This window comes from Delphinus delphis, chromosome 5 (assembly GCF_949987515.2).
Source record: "Delphinus delphis chromosome 5, mDelDel1.2, whole genome shotgun sequence".
Lineage (NCBI taxonomy): Eukaryota > Metazoa > Chordata > Mammalia > Artiodactyla > Delphinidae > Delphinus > Delphinus delphis.
The window spans coordinates 46,762,265-46,779,975 of NC_082687.1; the positions used below are offsets into that span (position 1 = coordinate 46,762,265).

Consider the following 17,711-nt stretch of genomic DNA (forward strand, 5'->3'; position numbering starts at 1 on the left):
AACATATTTACAGGTTCTGGGGATTAGGATGTGGATCTCTTGGGGTGGGGGATATTCTGCTTACCATATCTAGGACCTGAATTGATTGATTCTTTTTTTGAAAAACTAATTTTGGGGTTCATTTTTAGCATTAGGTGGTCTCTTCAGCCAGCCTACACAAGCTCCTGCCCAGTCCAACCAACTGATAAATACTGCAAGTGCTCTTTCTGCTCCAACACTACTGGGAGATGAGAGAGATGCTATTTTGGCAAAATGGAATCAACTACAGGCCTTTTGGGGAACAGGAAAAGGATATTTCAACAGTAACATTCCACCAGTGGAATTCACACAGGAAAACCCATTTTGCCGTTTTAAGGTATTAATACTGCTTTTGATCTTCACTTGAAGAGTGTACGAGGAAATGTGATATTTGGATTAAAATAATACTAAGAAAACAATTGCTTGGTTTTTTAGTACTCCTTGAACATGGTACAGTAACACTTTCCTTTTAAAAGTACAAAAACTATAAAATTGAAGTGATTTCTTAACATATGTGTGATTGAGATGACCAGAATATGACTGAAGGAAGGTGTGACTAGAATGTAATTTATAGCAGGAAAAAATGTTAACAGAGGGGAAATGGTCTGCTTGGCACCTATAAAGGGGAGCCCCAAAACTAGAATTTAGTGGTTTTCATCTAATATTGCCCTGGAAAGTATACCCTAAACAGCATATCAGAGTAACTCTTCTGCTTGGTATGTATACTGTTGTCACTATTATAGCTGACTGCCAAAGCCAGTACTACAACATCATAGTATGTTTTCTTTGCTCTGATTCCATGCCTACCAAACAACTTTCTCATTTGAATTTAACTTCTCAGAGATTCTGCTTATCAGCCAGTGAGATTTAGGTCAACTTGGTGATGCATGTTTCGTAAAAAATTAACGTATTTCAATCCAGTTTATACGTCAGCCTCTTTTAAGTTTTGTTGGCCTATGTCAGTCTCTTAAACTTAATCAATGTGTACATAGGCTGGTGTTTGGAGTTGCAAGGCTGAGGATCAGACCCTTGAACATGGTTAAACAACAGAAAGTGACCAACCCATCTTGTTAGGGAATATCTCTTTATCTCATCACTCTACAAAAAGAAAGTATACCTTTTGAGTGTATATAGTTGAAATTTTAATACTCTTGTGTAGTAACTAAGAGGTATATAGTAGACATAGGTTGAATATAACAATTTAATTTTTTTCTTTCTTTAATTGATATATTAACATACATATGGTAAAATGCATAATGAACTAATACAGAGTGAATTTAAATTCTTTTTAAAAATTGCATTATGTGGTGACAAAAGAGAAAAAAGGCTTATGTCTAAAAGAGTAATTCTTTAGAAAGGTATAGTTTGTCATTTAATACATGTAAAATACTAACCTGTTTCATAAACTTTTGTATTACATGAAACCATAAAATAATGTAGACATTGTTTATAGCATTTATAAGTTGACAGTGTTATTATGGTACTTTAAAAGTATTTATTTGGTAGACATTTCTTTATATATCTTTATATAAACTTCGCTTAAGATTCCATGGGTCAGATATATAATAAAGTAAATTACATTTTGGTCCATGACTTTTGCAGTCATTTTTATGGCATGCAGGGTTGTTTCCACAGTGTTCGGAAACACCCAACAATGATGGATATCAAAGTTTTTCAGAGGAGAAAGCTATTTAGTTACTCTGTGGAAGAGGACATTTTAATTTCTCTCTCTAAGTTTATGTTATTCTTGGGTTAGAAAGTTTCTCTTTATAATTGTGTGACCTCCTAGGGCACAGAGTTATGGATAGAATCATTACATATTCCCTTCATTACCAGACATTAAGCTGTTTTCCCTGTTTTAGCAGATGTTAAGCTGTTAATATTAAACACGTGATTTGAGATCTGTACGTGTTTTTGATATTCTTTGTTTTGTCATTCCACAGGCAGTAGGTTATAGTTGTATGCCCAATAATAAAGATGAAGATGGGCTAGTGGTTTTAGTTTTCAACAAAAAAGAAACAGATATTCGAAGCCAGCAACAGCAATTGGTAGAATCATTGCATAAAGTTTTGGGAGGAAACCAGACCCTTACTGTAAATGTAGAGGGCATTAAAACATTGCCAGATGATCAGTAAGTATACATTAAATATACTATATATTTCTGTGTGCCTTGATCCAAAGAGAGTGATCAACAGTGTTTTTGTTGCTAAAGCACAAATTAAATCTCAAAGCAAAATATTTCTCAGCTAGTGATTCTTCAGTATTTATAGAAGCATTTGTTTAAAAGCTTTTTTCTTAATCTTGCGTTTCTTATTAGATGCTAATAATTTCTTAGATTTCTTATTCAGAAACAGGAGGAAACTTAATTATGGTTGTATGCAAATTAGGGGCCACAAAGACATTGGAATGTTTTAACTGATTACTGTACATGTTCATTTATGGATAAATATGGTTAACTTCCCTTGTCCTATGTATAATTATCATGCTTAGTGGCAAGACATTTGCTTTAGGATATCTTGGGTTAGAAGAATTATTGTTACCAGTGAGATATAATAACTGAAATCAGATTTTACTTTTTGGACTAAATTGCAATGAAGCAGCCCATAAACTTCAACAGAATCTCCAAGGCACTTCTCAATTCTGGGGAAAAAAAAAAAATAACATTTACATAGGACTTTGTAGCTAAGCATACCTTTTATAGATAATATCTTACTTGCCTACGTCATTTTAACTTTATTTAGCACCCTTTAATTTAGAAGGGTGCTTCTGAATTCAGCTAACACCCTTCTAAAATTACATGCTGCATTGATATTTGTGGCTGTGAGTTACATGCTCCATATTTTATAACTTGGTTATCTTTCCCCCAGGACAGAAGTTGTCATTTATGTTGTTGAGCGTTCTCCAAATGGTACTTCAAGAAGAGTTCCAGCTACAACACTATATGCCCATTTTGAACAAACCAATATAAAAACACAGTTGCAGCAACTTGGTGTAACCCTTTCTATGACTAGAACAGAACTTTCTCCTGCACAGATCAAACAGCTTTTACAGAATCCTCCTGCTGGTATGTTTCCAGAGTCATGGAGTTGAGGAAATGAAAAATTTAGAAATACATGTTTCCTCTATTTTGGGAGGTGTTGCTTGGTTATTAATATTAATAACACCAGTGTCAGCTTATTGTGTCTGCTTATTTGGGACATAGTTTTGAATGTTTTTATTGTATTCATTCATTTAGTTTTTTCTATTATATAGTTAGTATGTTTGTTAGAAATTTGGGCAATGATGAACTAAAGAAAAATAGTCCATACTCCATCTACCCAAAGACAATGTAATCTTAGTATTTTATTTTTGTCTTATCTCTTAACTAAGTATTCAAGTAAAACCTGAATGTGTTCTCACCATAAAAGTTTCTAGATTGACTGTATGATAGATCTTTACTTCTCTTCCATAGAAGTAACTATTATCAATAATTTATTGAACTTTATTAATACTTTATCTGTAATTTTAATGTAAGCATATGTATACTAAGTCCTTGAAAAAAGTATTCTGCACTATACATTTACTGCAACCTGCCTTTTTACTTATAGTATTTCTTAGTATTTTCCATGTCAGTACATAAAGATAAATCTTATTCTTTTTAAAAGCTGCGTGGAATACTGTGGATGTACCTTACTGAATTTAACCTCTAGGTTGTTTCCACCTTTTACTGTTATAAACTATGCAACAATTAACATCCTTGTAAATATGTCTTAGAACACATAGGTGTGTATTTTTTTAGAATAATCTCTGGTACTGAAATTTTTGAGTCAAGATTATGTATACAGTCAGCCCTCTGTATCTGGGAGTTCCACATCTGCAGGTTCTGCATTTGCACATTCAACTAACCACAGCTCCAAAATAGGAGAAAAAAGATTTTAGGAAGTTCCAAAAAACAAAATTTGAATTGCGGCGCCTTGGCAGCTATTTACAAAGCATTTACATTGTGTTCGATATTATAAGTAACCTACAAATGATTTAAAGCGTATGGTAGGATGGCTGTAGATTATACGCAAAAACTACGCTATTTTTTACAAGGGACTTGAGCATCCCCAAGGAGTGGGGTGGGCCTGAACCCTATTCTCTGTGGATGCCAGAGGGATGACTGTACTTAACATATTGTTAGAACTGCCAAATGGCTCTCCAGGGGAAGTTCTACCATTTACATTCATAACAGGAATGTGTTACTTTTCCTCATATTTTTAATTTTTCTAATGTTTTCTCATTCTGCTCTATTTTTGCCAACAATGGAGATTATCAGTCTTTAATTTTGCCACTCTGATGGCAAAAAATTAATATTTTCATTTGCATTTCCCTGATTACTACTAAAGTTGACCAGCTTTTTGTATGTTTATTAGTCCCATGTTTATAATTTTTGTGAATTACCTATTCATGTCGTTTGCCCATTTTCTATTAAATTTTTTGTCTTTCTGATTTAGAGGGGCTCTTTCTATATTCTGGAGGTTAATCTATTACCCTATAGGTTATAGATATTTGCTTTCAAGTCACTTTTTTATTTAGCTTTATCCTACAATTGTTTGTTGTTGTGGTCATATTTGACAATCATTTTTCATTACAGCTTCTAGGTTTTGTGTCTTACTTTAGCAGGGCTTTTCCCATACAAATATTATAAAAATGGAAAATAGTTCCTTTTAGAAAAAATATTTCTTCTTTGTGGTAGGTGTTGATCCAATTATCTGGGAACAAGCCAAGGTGGATAACCCTGATTCTGAAAAGTAAGTGTATCTTCATCTTGCTTTCATATAAGAACTAATATTTACTACCAGGGAAGCAAACAAATGCAAGCTGTTAACTATAATTCTTACATTCGAGGTGAGTTTATTTTCCTTTTCATTGCTTTTTAAAGAATGCTGATTATAGTAAAGCAGCATAGTGTGGTGAAAACATTAAAATCTGAGTACTAGTGCCCTAATTATATATTTGCATTTAATAATGCAGTTTTTGACCAAACTGTATTTCCTCATTCGTAAAATAAGGAGGTTAGGTGAAATCTCTGTGGTGTAACATTGTTGATTTCATAGTCATAGATCTGCCTTCGAACCCTAGAAATATAGTGAAATTACATGAGTGTTATTATGAAAACCTTACCGTGTATTTTGTAATAATAGGTTTAGGTCTGAAAATTGACCACTTGTATTTCTTCAGGTTAATTCCTGTACCAATGGTGGGTTTCAAAGAACTTCTTCGAAGACTGAAGGTTCAAGATCAGATGACTAAGCAGCATCAGACCAGATTAGATGTAAGAATCTATCTTCATTCTCTGGCCCTAGGAGTAGTATAGGGGTTACAGACCTTTCTTTTTACCATGTGTTTTAGTTACTGTTCTGTCTTAGGGGAGATAATACAGTATATACTGCAAATTAGCAATTATACTTTTATATAACTTCTTCATTATGGAGCCTCCAAAATCATGTAAACCTGATTTGATATATTTTAACAATGAATTTGGAATTGTGGCTTTTTTAATATAATACAAATTTATTTATTTATTTATTTATTTATTTATTTATTTATTTATGGCTGCATTGGGTCTTTGTTGCTGTATGCGGGCTTTCTCTAGTTGCGGCAAATGGGGCTACTCTTCTTCGCGGTGCACGGTCTTCTCATTGCGGTGGCTTCTCTTGTTGCGGAGCACAGGCTCTAGGTGCACAGGCTTCAGTAGTTGTGGCTCGTGGGCTCTAGAACGCAGGCTCAGTAGCTGTGGCGCACGGACTTAGTTGCTCTACGACATGTGGTATCTTCCCGGACCAGGGCTCGAAACTGTGTCCCCTGCATCGGCAGGCGGATTCTTAATCACTGCGCCACCAGGGAAGTCCCAGAATTGTTGACTTTAACAGATTAATTAGACTGTTATTTTCAGTTCCAGCCAGAGAATGCATATTATTTTATTAAACACTTTTGAAAATGAAGGCTACAATTATGATTATGTTGTCATAGTGTATTATAATTTGTAGGTTAATGAAGCAAATTTAAATTATTGAATGCTTAAATCTACTTAATATTTTATGAAGTAGACTTTTGTAATCAAATGCCTAAAGGTGCTTAGACATCACCTCCATGTTCTCTTATATGGAATTCCTAATTAGATATTCATTTGGACTCTGTTTGAGTAATGTAAAGCTTACTGTTTTATGAAGCAACCCATTTCATTGTCAGCTGTAATTGATACAAGTTTTCTTTCTTTTATTGATCCAGAATCTGCCTTGCTATAATTTACACCTGTTTTCTCTGGCATGTTTTGTAGGTAATCACTATGTTCCTATGATAGCCCTACAGATATCTGAACTTCATAATCATTCTTCCTTTTTAGTATTATTTTCTCTGGCTAAAAATTCCAGCATAGTTTTTTAATGTGACATGACATCCAGGCCTTAGTATCTTAGGCTGGATACACTGAATTTATTGGTATCACTTTTTAAATGAGTTGTCCATAGTACTATAAATGGGGTGTGACCAAAGTTCTTCAAAGTAAAGCCAAAGAAGCTATTATTTCTCTTTATTTTTATCAGTCTTGCTAGAGGTTTGTCAATTTTATTGAACTTTTCAAAGAACAAGTTCTTGGTTTTGCTGATATTTTTCTTCTTCTCATTTTCTGTTTACAGTTTCATAAATTTTTGCTCATAACCATTTCCTTTATTGTGTTTGCTTTGGGTTTTTCTCTTCTTTTTTCTAGTTTCTTAAGGTAGCAGCTTAGGTTATTGAGACTTCTGATAAAGGCATGTGATGCTATTAATTGCCTTCTAAGCGCTGCTTTACCTGAATTCCCCAAATTTTCATAATGTTCTATTTGTCATCTTTGATTCATTAAAAATATTTTCTTTTCCCTTGAGTGTTCTATTTGACTATTGGATTTTTTTGACTAATGGATTATTTAGACTTGTTTCATATTCAAGTGTCTGGAGATTTTTCTGTTACTCTGTTGTTTTCTAGTCTAATTCTGTTATGGTCAGAGAACTTTGTATGATTTCAATTCTTTTAACTTTGTAAAGGTTTTTTTAAAAAATAAATTTATTTATTTATTTATTTTGGCTGCATGGGGTCTTTTTTTTTTTTTAACATCTTTATTGGGGTATAATTGCTTTACAATGGTGTGTTAGTTTCTGCTTTATAACAAAGTGAATCAGTTACACATATACATATGTTCCCATATGTCTTCCCTCTTGCGTCTCCCTCCCTCCCACCCTCCCTATCCCACCCCTCCAGGCTGTCACACAGCACCGAGCCAATATCCCTGTGCCATGCGGCTGCTTCCCACTAGCTATCTACCTTACTACGTTTGTTAGTGTGTATATGTCCATGATTCTCTCTCGCCCTGTCACAGCTCACCCTTTCCCCTCCCCATATCCTCAAGTCCGTTCTCCAGTAGATCTGCGTCTTTATTCCTGTCTTACCCCTAGGTTCTTCATGACATTTTTTTTTCTTAAATTCCATATATATGTGTTAGCATACGGTATTTGTCTTTTTCTTTCTGACTTACTTCACTCTGTATGACAGACTCTAGGTCTATCCACCTCATTACAAATAGCTCAATTTCGTTTCTTTTTATGGCTGAGTAATATTCCATTGTATATATGTGCCACATCTTCTTTATCCATTCATCCGATGATGGGCACTTAGGTTGTTTCCATCTCCGGGCTATTGTAAATAGAGCTGCAATGAACATTTTGGTACATGACTCTTTTTGAATTACGGTTTTCTCAGGGTATATGCCCAGTAGAGGGATTGCTGGGTCATATGGTAGTTCTATTTGTAGTTTTTTAAGGAGCCTCCATACTGTTCTCCATAGTGGCTGAACCAATTCACATTCCCACCAGCAGTGCAAGAGTGTTCCCTTTTCTCCACACCCTCTCCAGCATTTATTGTTTCTAGATTTTTTGATGATGGCCATTCTGACTGGTGTGAGATGATATCTCATTGTAGTTTTGATTTGCATTTCTCTAATGATTAATGATGTTGAGCATTCTTTCATGTGTTTGTTGGCAGTCTGTATATCTTCTTTGGAGAAATGTCTATTTAGGTCTTCTGCCCATTTTTGGATTGGGTTGTTTGTTTTTTTGTTATTGAGCTGCTTGTAAATTTTGGAGATTAATCCTTTGTCAGTTGCTTCATTTGCAAATATTTTCTCCCATTCTGAGGGTTGTCTTGTGGTCTTCCTTATGGCTCCCTTTGCTGTGCAAAAGCTTTGAAGTTTCATTAGGTCCCATTTGTTTATTTTTGTTTTTATTTCCATTACTCTAGGAGGTGGGTCAGAAAGGATCTTGCTGTGATTTATGTCATAGAGTGTTCTGCCTATGTTTTCCTCTAAGAGTTAATAGTTTCTGGCCTTACATTTAGGTCTTTAATCCATTTTGAGCTTATTTTTGTGTATGGTGTTAGGGAGTGATCTAATCTCATACTTTTACATGTACCTGTCCAGTTTTCCCAGCACCACTTATTGAAGAGGCTGTCCTTTCTCCACTGTACATTCCTGCCACCTTTATCAAAGATAAGGTGTCCATATGTGCGTGGGTTTATCTCTGGGCTTTCTATCATGTTCCATTGATCTGTCTTTCTGTTTTTGTGCCAGTACCATACTGTCTTGATTACTGTAGCTTTGCAGTATAGTCTGAAGTCAGGGAGCCTGATTCCTCCAGCTCCTTTTTTCGTTCTCAAGATTGCTTTGGCTATTCGGGGTCTTTTGTGTTTCCATACAAATTGCGAGATTTTTTGTTCTAGTTCTGTGAAAAATACCAGTGGTAGTTTGATAGGGATTGCATTGAATCTATAGGTTGCTTTGGGTAGTAGAGTCATTTTCACAATGTTGATTCTTCCAATCCAAGAACATGGTATATCTCTCCATCTATTTGTATCATCTTTAATTTCTTTCATCAGTGTCTTATAATTTTCTGCATACAGGTCTTTTGTCTCCTTAGGTAGGTTTATTCCTAGATATTTTATTCTTTTTGTTGCAGTGGTAAATGGGAGTGTTTTCTTGATTTCACTTTCAGATTTTTCATCATTAGTGTATAGGAATGCCAGAGATTTCTGTGCATTAATTTTGTATCCTGCTACTTTACCAAATTCATTAATTAGCTCTGGTAGTTTTCTGGTAGCATCTTTAGGATTCTCTATGGATAGTATCATGTCATCTGCAAACAGTCACAGCTTTACCTCTTCTTTTCCGATTTGGATTCCTTTTATTTCCTTTTCTTCTCTGATTGCTGTGGCTAAAACTTCCAAAACTATGTTGAATAATAGTGGTGAGAGTAGGCAACCTTGTCTTGTTCCTGATCTTAGTGAAAATGCTTTCAGTTTTTCACCATTGAGGATGATGTTTGCTGTGGACTTGTCAAATATGGCCTTTATTATGTTGAGGAACGTTCCCTCTGTGCCTACTTTCTGCAGGGTTTTTATCATAAATGGGTGTTGAATTTTGTCAAAAGCTATCTCTGCATCTATTGAGATGATCATATGGTTTTTCTCCTTCAATTTGTTAATATGGTTTATCACATTGATAGATTTGCGTATATTGAAGAATCCTTGCATTCCTGGAATAAACCCCACTTGATCATGGTGTATGATCCTTTTAATGTGCTGTTGGATTCTGTTTGCTAGTATTTTGTTCAGGATTTTTGCATCTATGTGCATCAGTGATATTGGCCTGTAGTTTTCTTTCTTTGTGACATCCTTGTCTGGTTTTGGTATCAAGGTGATGGTGGCCTCGTAGAAGGAATTTGGGAGTGCTCCTCCCTCTGCTATATTTTGGAAGAGTTTGAGAAGGAGAGGTGTTAGCTCTTCTCTAAATGTTTGATAGAATTTGCCTGAGAAGCCATCTGGTCCTGGGCTTTTGTTTTTTGGAAGATTTTTAATTACAGTTTCAATTTCAGTGCTTGTGATTGGTCTGTTCATATTTTCTATTTCTTCCTGATTCAGTCTTGGCAGGTTGTGCATTTCTAAGAATTTGTCCATTTCTTCCAGATTGTCCATTTTATTGGCATAGAGTTGCTTGTAGTAATCTCTCATGATCTTTTGTATTTCTGCAGTGTCAGTTGTTACTTCTTTTTCATTTCTAATTCTATTGATTTGAGTCTTCTCCCTTTTTTTCTTGATGAGTCTGGCTAATGGTTTATCAATTTTGTTTATCTTCTCAAAGGACCAGCTTTTAGTTTTATTTATCTTTGCTATTGTTTCCTTCATTTCTTTTTCATTTATTTCTGATCTGATTTTTATGATTTCTTTCCTTCTGCTAACTTTGGGGCTTTTTTCTTCTTCTTTCTCTAATTGTTTTAGGTGCAAGGTTAGGTTGTTTATTCGAGATGTTTCCTGCTTCTTAAGGTGGGCTTGTATTGCTATAAACGTCCCCCTTAGAACTGCTTTTGCTGCATCCCATAGGTTTTGGGTCATTGTGTCTCCATTGTCATTTGTTTCTAGGTATTTTTTTATTTCCTCTTTGATTTCTTCAGTGATCACTTCATTATTGAGTAGTGTATTGTTTAGCCTCCATGTGTTTGTATTTTTTACAGATCTTTTCCTGTAATTGATATCTAGTCTCACGGCGTTGTGGTCAGAAAAGATACTTGATACAATTTCAATTTTCTTAAATTTACCAAGGCTTGATTTGTGACCCAAGATATGATCTATCCTGGAGAATGTTCCATGAGCACTTGAGAAAAATGTGTATTCTGTTGTTTTTGGATGGAGTGTCCTATAAGTATCAATTAAGTCCATCTTGTTTAATGTATCATTTAAAGCTTGTGTTTCCTTATTTATTTTCATTTTGGATGATCTGTCCATGGGTGTATGTTGGGTGCATAAATATTTACAATTGTTATATCTTCTTCTTGGATCGATCCCTTGATCATTATGTAGTGTCCTTCTTTGTCTCTTTTAATAGTCCTTATTTTAAAGTCTATTTTGTCTGATATGAGAATTGCTACTCCAGCTTTCTTTTGGTTTCCATTTGCATGGAATATCTTTTTCCATCCCCTTACTTTCAGTCTGTATGTGTCTCTAGGTCTGAAGTGGGTCTCTTGTAGACAACATATATATGGGTCTTGTTTTTGAATCCATTCAGCCAATCTGTGTCTTTTGGTGGGAGCATTTAGTCCATTTACATTTAAGGTAATTATCGATATGTATGTTTCTATTCCCATTTTCTAAATTGTTTTGGGTTTGTTATTATAGGTCTTTTCCTTCTTTTGTGTTTCTTGTCTAGAGAAGTTCCTTTAGCATTTGTTGTAAAGGTGGTTTGGTGGTGCTGAACTCTCTCAGCTTCTGCTTGTCTGTAAAGGTTTTAATTTCTCCATCAAATCTGAATGAGATCCTTGCTGGGTAGAGTAGTCTTGGTTGCAGGTTTTTCTCCTTCATCACTTTCAGTATGTCCTGCCACTCCCTTCTGGCTTGTAGGGTTTCTGCTGAGAGATCAGCTGTTAACCTTATGGGGATTCCCTTGTGTGTTGTTTGTTGTTTTTCCCTTGCTGCTTTTAATATGCTTTCTTTGTATTTAATTTATGACAGTTTGATTAATATGTGTCTTGGCGTATTTCTCCTTGTATTTATCCTGTATGGGACTCTCTGTGCTTCCTGGACTTGATTAACTATTTCCTTTCCCATATTAGGGAAGTTTTCAACTATAATCTCTTCAAATATTTTCTCAGTCCCTTTCTTTTTCTCTTCTTCTTCTGGAACCCCTATAATTCGAATGTTGGTGCGTTTAATGTTGTCCCAGAGGTCTCTGAGATTGTCCTCAGTTCTTTTCATTCTTTTTTCTTTATTCTGCTCTGCAGTAGTTATTTCCACTGTTTTATCTTCCAGGTCACTTATCCGTTCTTCTGCCTCAGTTATTCTGCTCTTGATCCCATCTAGAGTACTTTTAATTTCATTTGTTGTGTTGTTCATCATTGCTTGTTTCATCTTTATTTCTTCTAGGTCCTTGTTAACTGTTTCTTGCATTTTGTCCATTCTGTTTCCAAGATTTTGGATCATCCTTACTATCATTATTCTGAATTCTTTTTCAGGTAGACTGCCTATTTCCTCTTCATTTGTTAGGTCTGGGGCATTTTTATCTTGCTCCTTTATCTGCTGTGTGTTTTTCTGTCTTCTCATTTTGCTTATCTTACTGTGTTTGGGGTCTCCTTTTTGCAGGCTGCAGGTTTGTAGTTCCCGCTGTTTTTGGTGTCTGTCCCCAGTGGCTAAGGTTGGTTCAGTGGGTTGTGTAGGCTTCCTGGTGGAGGGGACTAGTGCCTGTGTTGTGGTGGATGAGGCTGGATCTTGTCTCTCTAGTGGGCAGGTTCACGTCTGGTGGTGTGTTTTGGGGTGTCTGTGGCCTTATTATGATTTTAGGCAGGCTCTCTGCTAATGGGTGGGGTTGTGTTCCTGTTTTGCTAGTTGTTTGGCATAGGTTGTCCAGCACTATGGCTTGCTGGTCGTTGAGTGAAGCTGGGTGCTGGTGTTAAGATGGAGGTCTCTGGGAGATTTTCGCCGTTTGATATTATGTGGAGCTGGGAGGTCTCTTGTTGACCAGTGTCCTGAAGTTGGCTCTCCCACCTCAGAGGTAGAGCCCTGACTCCTGGCTGGAGGACCAAGAGCCTTTCATTCACACGGCTCAGAATAAAAGGGAGATAAAGTAGAGAGAATTAGTAGAAGTATGAGGAAAGAAAGAAGGAAAGGAGGGAAGGAAGGAAGGAAGAAAGAAAGAAGGCAAGAAGGAAAGAAAGGAGGGAGGGAGGGAGGAAGGAAGGAAGGAGGGAAAGAAGGAAAAAAGAAAGAAGATACAGTAGAAATAAAATAAAGTATAATAAAGTTATTGAATTAAAAAATATTTAGAAAAAAAAGGGACGGATAGAACCTTAGGGCAAATGTTGGAAGCAAAGCTATACAGACAAAATCTTACACAGAAGCATACACATACACCCTCACAAAAAGAGGTAAAGGGGGAAAAATCATAAATCTTGCTCTCAGAGACCACCTCCTCAATTTGGGATGATTCGTTATCTAAAGGAGGGAAGAAAGGAAGGAAAGAAAGAAAGAAAGAATGAAGGTAAAGTATAATAAAGTTATTAAAATTAATTATTAAAAAAATTTAAATAAACCATGGACGGATAGAACCGAAGGACAAATGGTGGAAGCAAGACTATACAGACAAGATCTCACACAGAAGCATACACATACACATTCACAAAAAGAGGAAAAGGGGAAAAAATCATAGATCTTGATCCTAAAGTCCACCTCCTTAATTTGGGATGATTGGTTGTCTATTCAGGTATTCCACAGATGCAGGGTATATCAAGTTGATTGTGGAGCTTTAATCCGCTGCTTCTGAGGCTGCTGGGAGAGACTTCCCTTTCTCTTCTTTGTTCTCACAGCTCACCGGGGCTCAGCTTTGGAATTGGCCCTGCCTCTGCGTGTAGGTCGCTGGAGGGCGTCTGTTTTTTGCTCAGACAGGACGGGGTTAAAGGAGCCGCTGATTCGGGGGCTCTGGCACACTCAGGCCGGGGGCGGGGGGGAGGGAGGGGCACGGAGTGCGGGGCGGGCCTGCGGCGGCAGAGGCCGGCGTGACGTTGCACCAGCCTGAGGCCCGCCGTGCATTCTCCCAGGGAAGTTGTCCCTGGATCGCGGGAATCTGGCAGTGGCGGGCTGCACAGGCTCCGCGGAAGAGGGGTGTGGAGAGTGACCTGTACTCGCACAGAGGCCCCTTGGTGGCGGCAGCAGCAGCCTTAGCGTCTCCCGCCCGTCTCTGGGGTCCGCGCTTTTAGCCGCGCCTCGCGCCCGTCTCTGGGGTCCGCGCTTTTAGCCGCACCTCGCGCCCGTCTCTGGGGTTCGCACTTTTAGCCGCTGCTCGCGCCCGTCTCTGGAGTTCCTTTAAGCCGCGCTCTTAATCTCTCCTCGCGCACCAGGAAACAAAGAGCGAAGAAAAAGTCTCTTGCCTCTTCGGCAGGTGCAGACTTTTCCCGAACTCCCTCCCGGCTAGCCGTGGTGCACTAACCCCTTCAGGCTATGTTCAAGCCACCAACCCCAGTCCTCTCCCTGCGCTCCGTCCGAAACCGAAACCCGAGCCTCGCAGCCCCGTCCACCCCGGCGGGTGAGCAGACAAGCCTCTCGGGCTGGTGAGTGCCGGTCGGCACCGATCCTCTGTGCGGGAATCTTCCCGCTTTGCCCTCCGCACCCGTTGCTGTGCACTCCTCCGAGGCTTCGAAGCTCCCCCTTCCGCCTCCCGCAGTCTCCACCCGTGAAGGGGCTTCCTAGTGTGTGGAAACTTTTCCTCCTTCACAGCTCCCTCCCACTGGTGCAGGTGCCGTCCCTATTCTTTTGTCTCTGTTTTTTCGTTTTTTCTTTTGCCCTACCCAGGTACATGGGGACTTTCTTGCCTTTTGGGAGGTCTGAGGTCTTCTGCCAGGCTTCAGTAGGTGTTCTGTAGGAGTTGTTCCACGTGTAGATGTATTTCTGCTGTATCTGTGGGGAGGAAGGTGATCTCCGCGTCTTACTCTTCCGCCATCTTCAAGGTCCCCCCTGCATTGGGTCTTCGTTGCTGCACGCGGGCTTTCTCTAGTTGTGGCGAGTGGGGGCTGCTCTTTGTTGTGGTGCGTGGGTTTCTCATTGCGGTGGCTTCTCTTGTTGTGGAGCATGGGCTCTAGGTGCGTGGGCTTCAGTAGTTGCGGCACACAGGCTCAGTAGTTGTGGCTTATGGGCTCTAGAGCACAGGCTCAGTAGTTGTGGCGCATGGGCTTAGTTGTTCCGTGGCATGTGGGATCTTCCAGGACCAGAGCTTGAACCCATGTCCCCTGAATTGGCAGGCAGATTCTTAACCACTGCGCCACCAGGGAAGTCCTTAACTTTGTAAAGGTTTTTAACCCACGTGCCTATGAAAAGAATGTGGATTCTGCTGTTCTTGGAGTTTTCTGTTAATGTCAGTGAGATCCATTTGATAGATTGTTCAGTTTTTCTATATTCTTACTGATTTTTTTGGTCTACTAGTTCTATTGTAAGAGGAGAGTTGAAGTCTCCAGCTACAATTGTGGATTTGTCTTTTTCTCCTTTCATGTATTTTGAAGGTTTGCTGTTAAGTAGCTAAGTATCTAGGATTGTTACATTTTTTGGCATATATACTTTTTATTTTTCCATAATGTTCCTCTTTATCCCTGGGAATCCTCTTTGCTCTGGAAGTCTACTTTCTCTGATATTAACATAAAGCCACTCCAGCTTTCTTTTGATTAGTGTTTGTATGGTATGTCTTTCTCCATTCTTTTACTTTTAACCTACGTTTATCATATTTGAAGTACATTTTCTGTAGACAGCATAAAATTTAGATTTAGACCTACAATCTTATTGTTAACTGTTCACTCTATTTTTCCTTCCTATTTTTCCTCTTTTTTGCATTCTTCTGGGTTATTTGGACATTTTTTAGTATTGTTTTTAATTTATTGTCATTTCAACTATCAGTTTTTTTAGTGGTTGCTCGAGGGCAGTAGTTCTCATTGGGGGTTGTGGTGGTGGTGATTTTGTCCCCCAGGGCACATTTGGCAGTATCTGGAGACTTCTTTGGTTGTTACAGCTGGGCGGTTGGGGGGATGCTACAAGCATCTAGTGGGTAGAAGCCAGGATTCTGATAAGTATCCTACAGTGTACAGAACAGTAGCACTCCAACAAAGAATTATCTGGCCCGAATTAATAGTGTTAAAACTGAGAAACTCTTTTCTAGATACCATAATGTATTTCCTTGCACTAGAGCTAGAGCTGGGTTTCAACACAGCCCAAAACTTCCAGGTTTTGGGCCGTGTTGAAACCAAACTTGGGGGGCTGCCAGAGAGGAAAATAATGGTAAACTCACCACTGGTTCAGTGATACTTCAAATTCGTGTCTTCTTCCTCCTGCCAGTTTTCATTTTTCAGAGTCCTCAGGTAGTTGCCCATGCATTATGTTCATTTTACGGCTGTCTTCAACAGGAGAGATAGAATGGCATGTACCTAGTCTATCTTGTCCAGTTTTTCTATTGGGCGTCATGTCTTTTCTTTTTGGATTTCAGGAGTTCATCATTTATTATAGATTTTAACCCCTAGTCTGTTTATATCATTTTAAATATCTCCTACTTTTCTCATCTGTTAACTCTGTCTTTAGTGTCCATAGTTGAACAGCAAACCCTTATTTTGTTGTTGATTTACAATGCTCTGTTAATTTCTACTATACAGCAGAGTGATTCAATTTTACATATATATATATATATATATAGTTTTTCATATTCTTTTGCATTATGGTGTATCACAGGATATTGAATATAGTTCCCTGTGCTATACAGTAGGATCTTGTTGTTTATGAAAACCTTAATTTTAATGTAATGATATCCATTGGTTTGTTTTGGCCTTGTGTTTTCTTTTTTGGGAATTTGCTTAAGAAATCATTCCTCACCTAAGGTCTTAGAGTCTCCTATATTTTTTTTTCTATGATTTTAGACTTTAACCTTTCCCATTTGAGTCGTCTGTCCTCGTGGAGTTCTCTTTATATATACTAAGTGATATGAACCCAACTTTCTCTAAATAGTGGGTCAGTTTTTCCAATGTCATTCACAAAAAAACTATTTTCTTCAATGATTTATCAAAGAAAGCATTTATCAAACCAAGTTCCCATATATATGTGATGTAGTCTGTTCTTAAATCAGTTTCACATTTTTTTACTCTTATGGCTTTGTAGTGTATCTTAAATATATTTGGTAGAGTGAATCTCCAATCTTCATTCTTTTCACATTTTTAAGCTCTTTATGGATCTTCATTCTTCTATAACAGTTTTAGAATGAGTTTATCAAAATGCTAGAATTTTAGTTGGAATTGCATTAAATATATAATTTGTAGATAATTAAATCTTAATAATATTAAATTATTCCATTATGAACATGTTGTTTCTTTACTCATTGAGGTCTCTCGTGTTCTTTGTAACAGTTTTTAAAATAAGCTCTTTAAAAATCATAGGCATTTTTTCTTGGTTAATTCCTAGACTGTTTTAGTGTTTGTCAATAAATACTGGGAGTGGGTAACATTTCTTTTATTCTTAGTATTGCTGGTATAGAAGAATAATTACTCTTTTTGTCTAGAAGCCCTGCCAACTTTTCAAAACTGAGATGGGGAGGGTGCCTGGGTTACGTAATATAAAATATTGTCACCTAATTTTGTCCCTTCAACATGGCCTGGCATTGGAAAGTTTCCTTAAAAGGTGATATGTGTAGGTAGACATGCTAAAATATGTCTTGTACAATCTTCTTACCCTCTTACTTATAACATCTCAATGTAAGCCAGTGTCATAGAATGATTAATTATGATAGGAACAATAATGGGGTTAATTTTGATTGGGAAGCTATAATTAAATAGGATTTTAACTCACTCTGTAAGGTTAAGACTTTCATAAGGTGGAACAGTAGGATTTCAGGCTAGGCAAAGAGCAAATCAAAGATCCAGAGACATAAAAATGTCTTCAGTTGTGTGATATCCTTCCTTTTCCCCTCCACTGTGAGCATATCCCTCCATAATATTCCTTTACAATTGATATTGGACTATATACTACATTTTAGGCCCCTCCTGCATGTCACTTTATAGATCTTAACTTTTTCCATTAATGGCCTGGTTGTTGGCTCTGTTCTACAGTATTATTTCAAGTTCCTTAATTATTTCTGA

The 17,711-nt window shown here is 37.5% G+C and overlaps 1 protein-coding gene across 3 annotated transcripts in view; it reads left to right on the forward strand.

The window, feature by feature from the left end:
- NUP54 (nucleoporin 54) overlaps positions 1-17,711 on the forward strand; it is a 39,809-nt gene that overhangs the window by 11,732 nt on the left and 10,366 nt on the right. For all 3 annotated transcript variants that reach the window (XM_060012337.1, XM_060012338.1, XM_060012336.1), the window contains 5 exons: positions 129-355; positions 1,962-2,149; positions 2,886-3,082; positions 4,736-4,790; positions 5,221-5,314. In XM_060012337.1, coding sequence (XP_059868320.1) covers positions 129-355; positions 1,962-2,149; positions 2,886-3,082; positions 4,736-4,790; positions 5,221-5,314 — 761 coding nt within the window. The remainder of the gene's footprint in view (positions 1-128; positions 356-1,961; positions 2,150-2,885; positions 3,083-4,735; positions 4,791-5,220; positions 5,315-17,711) is intronic.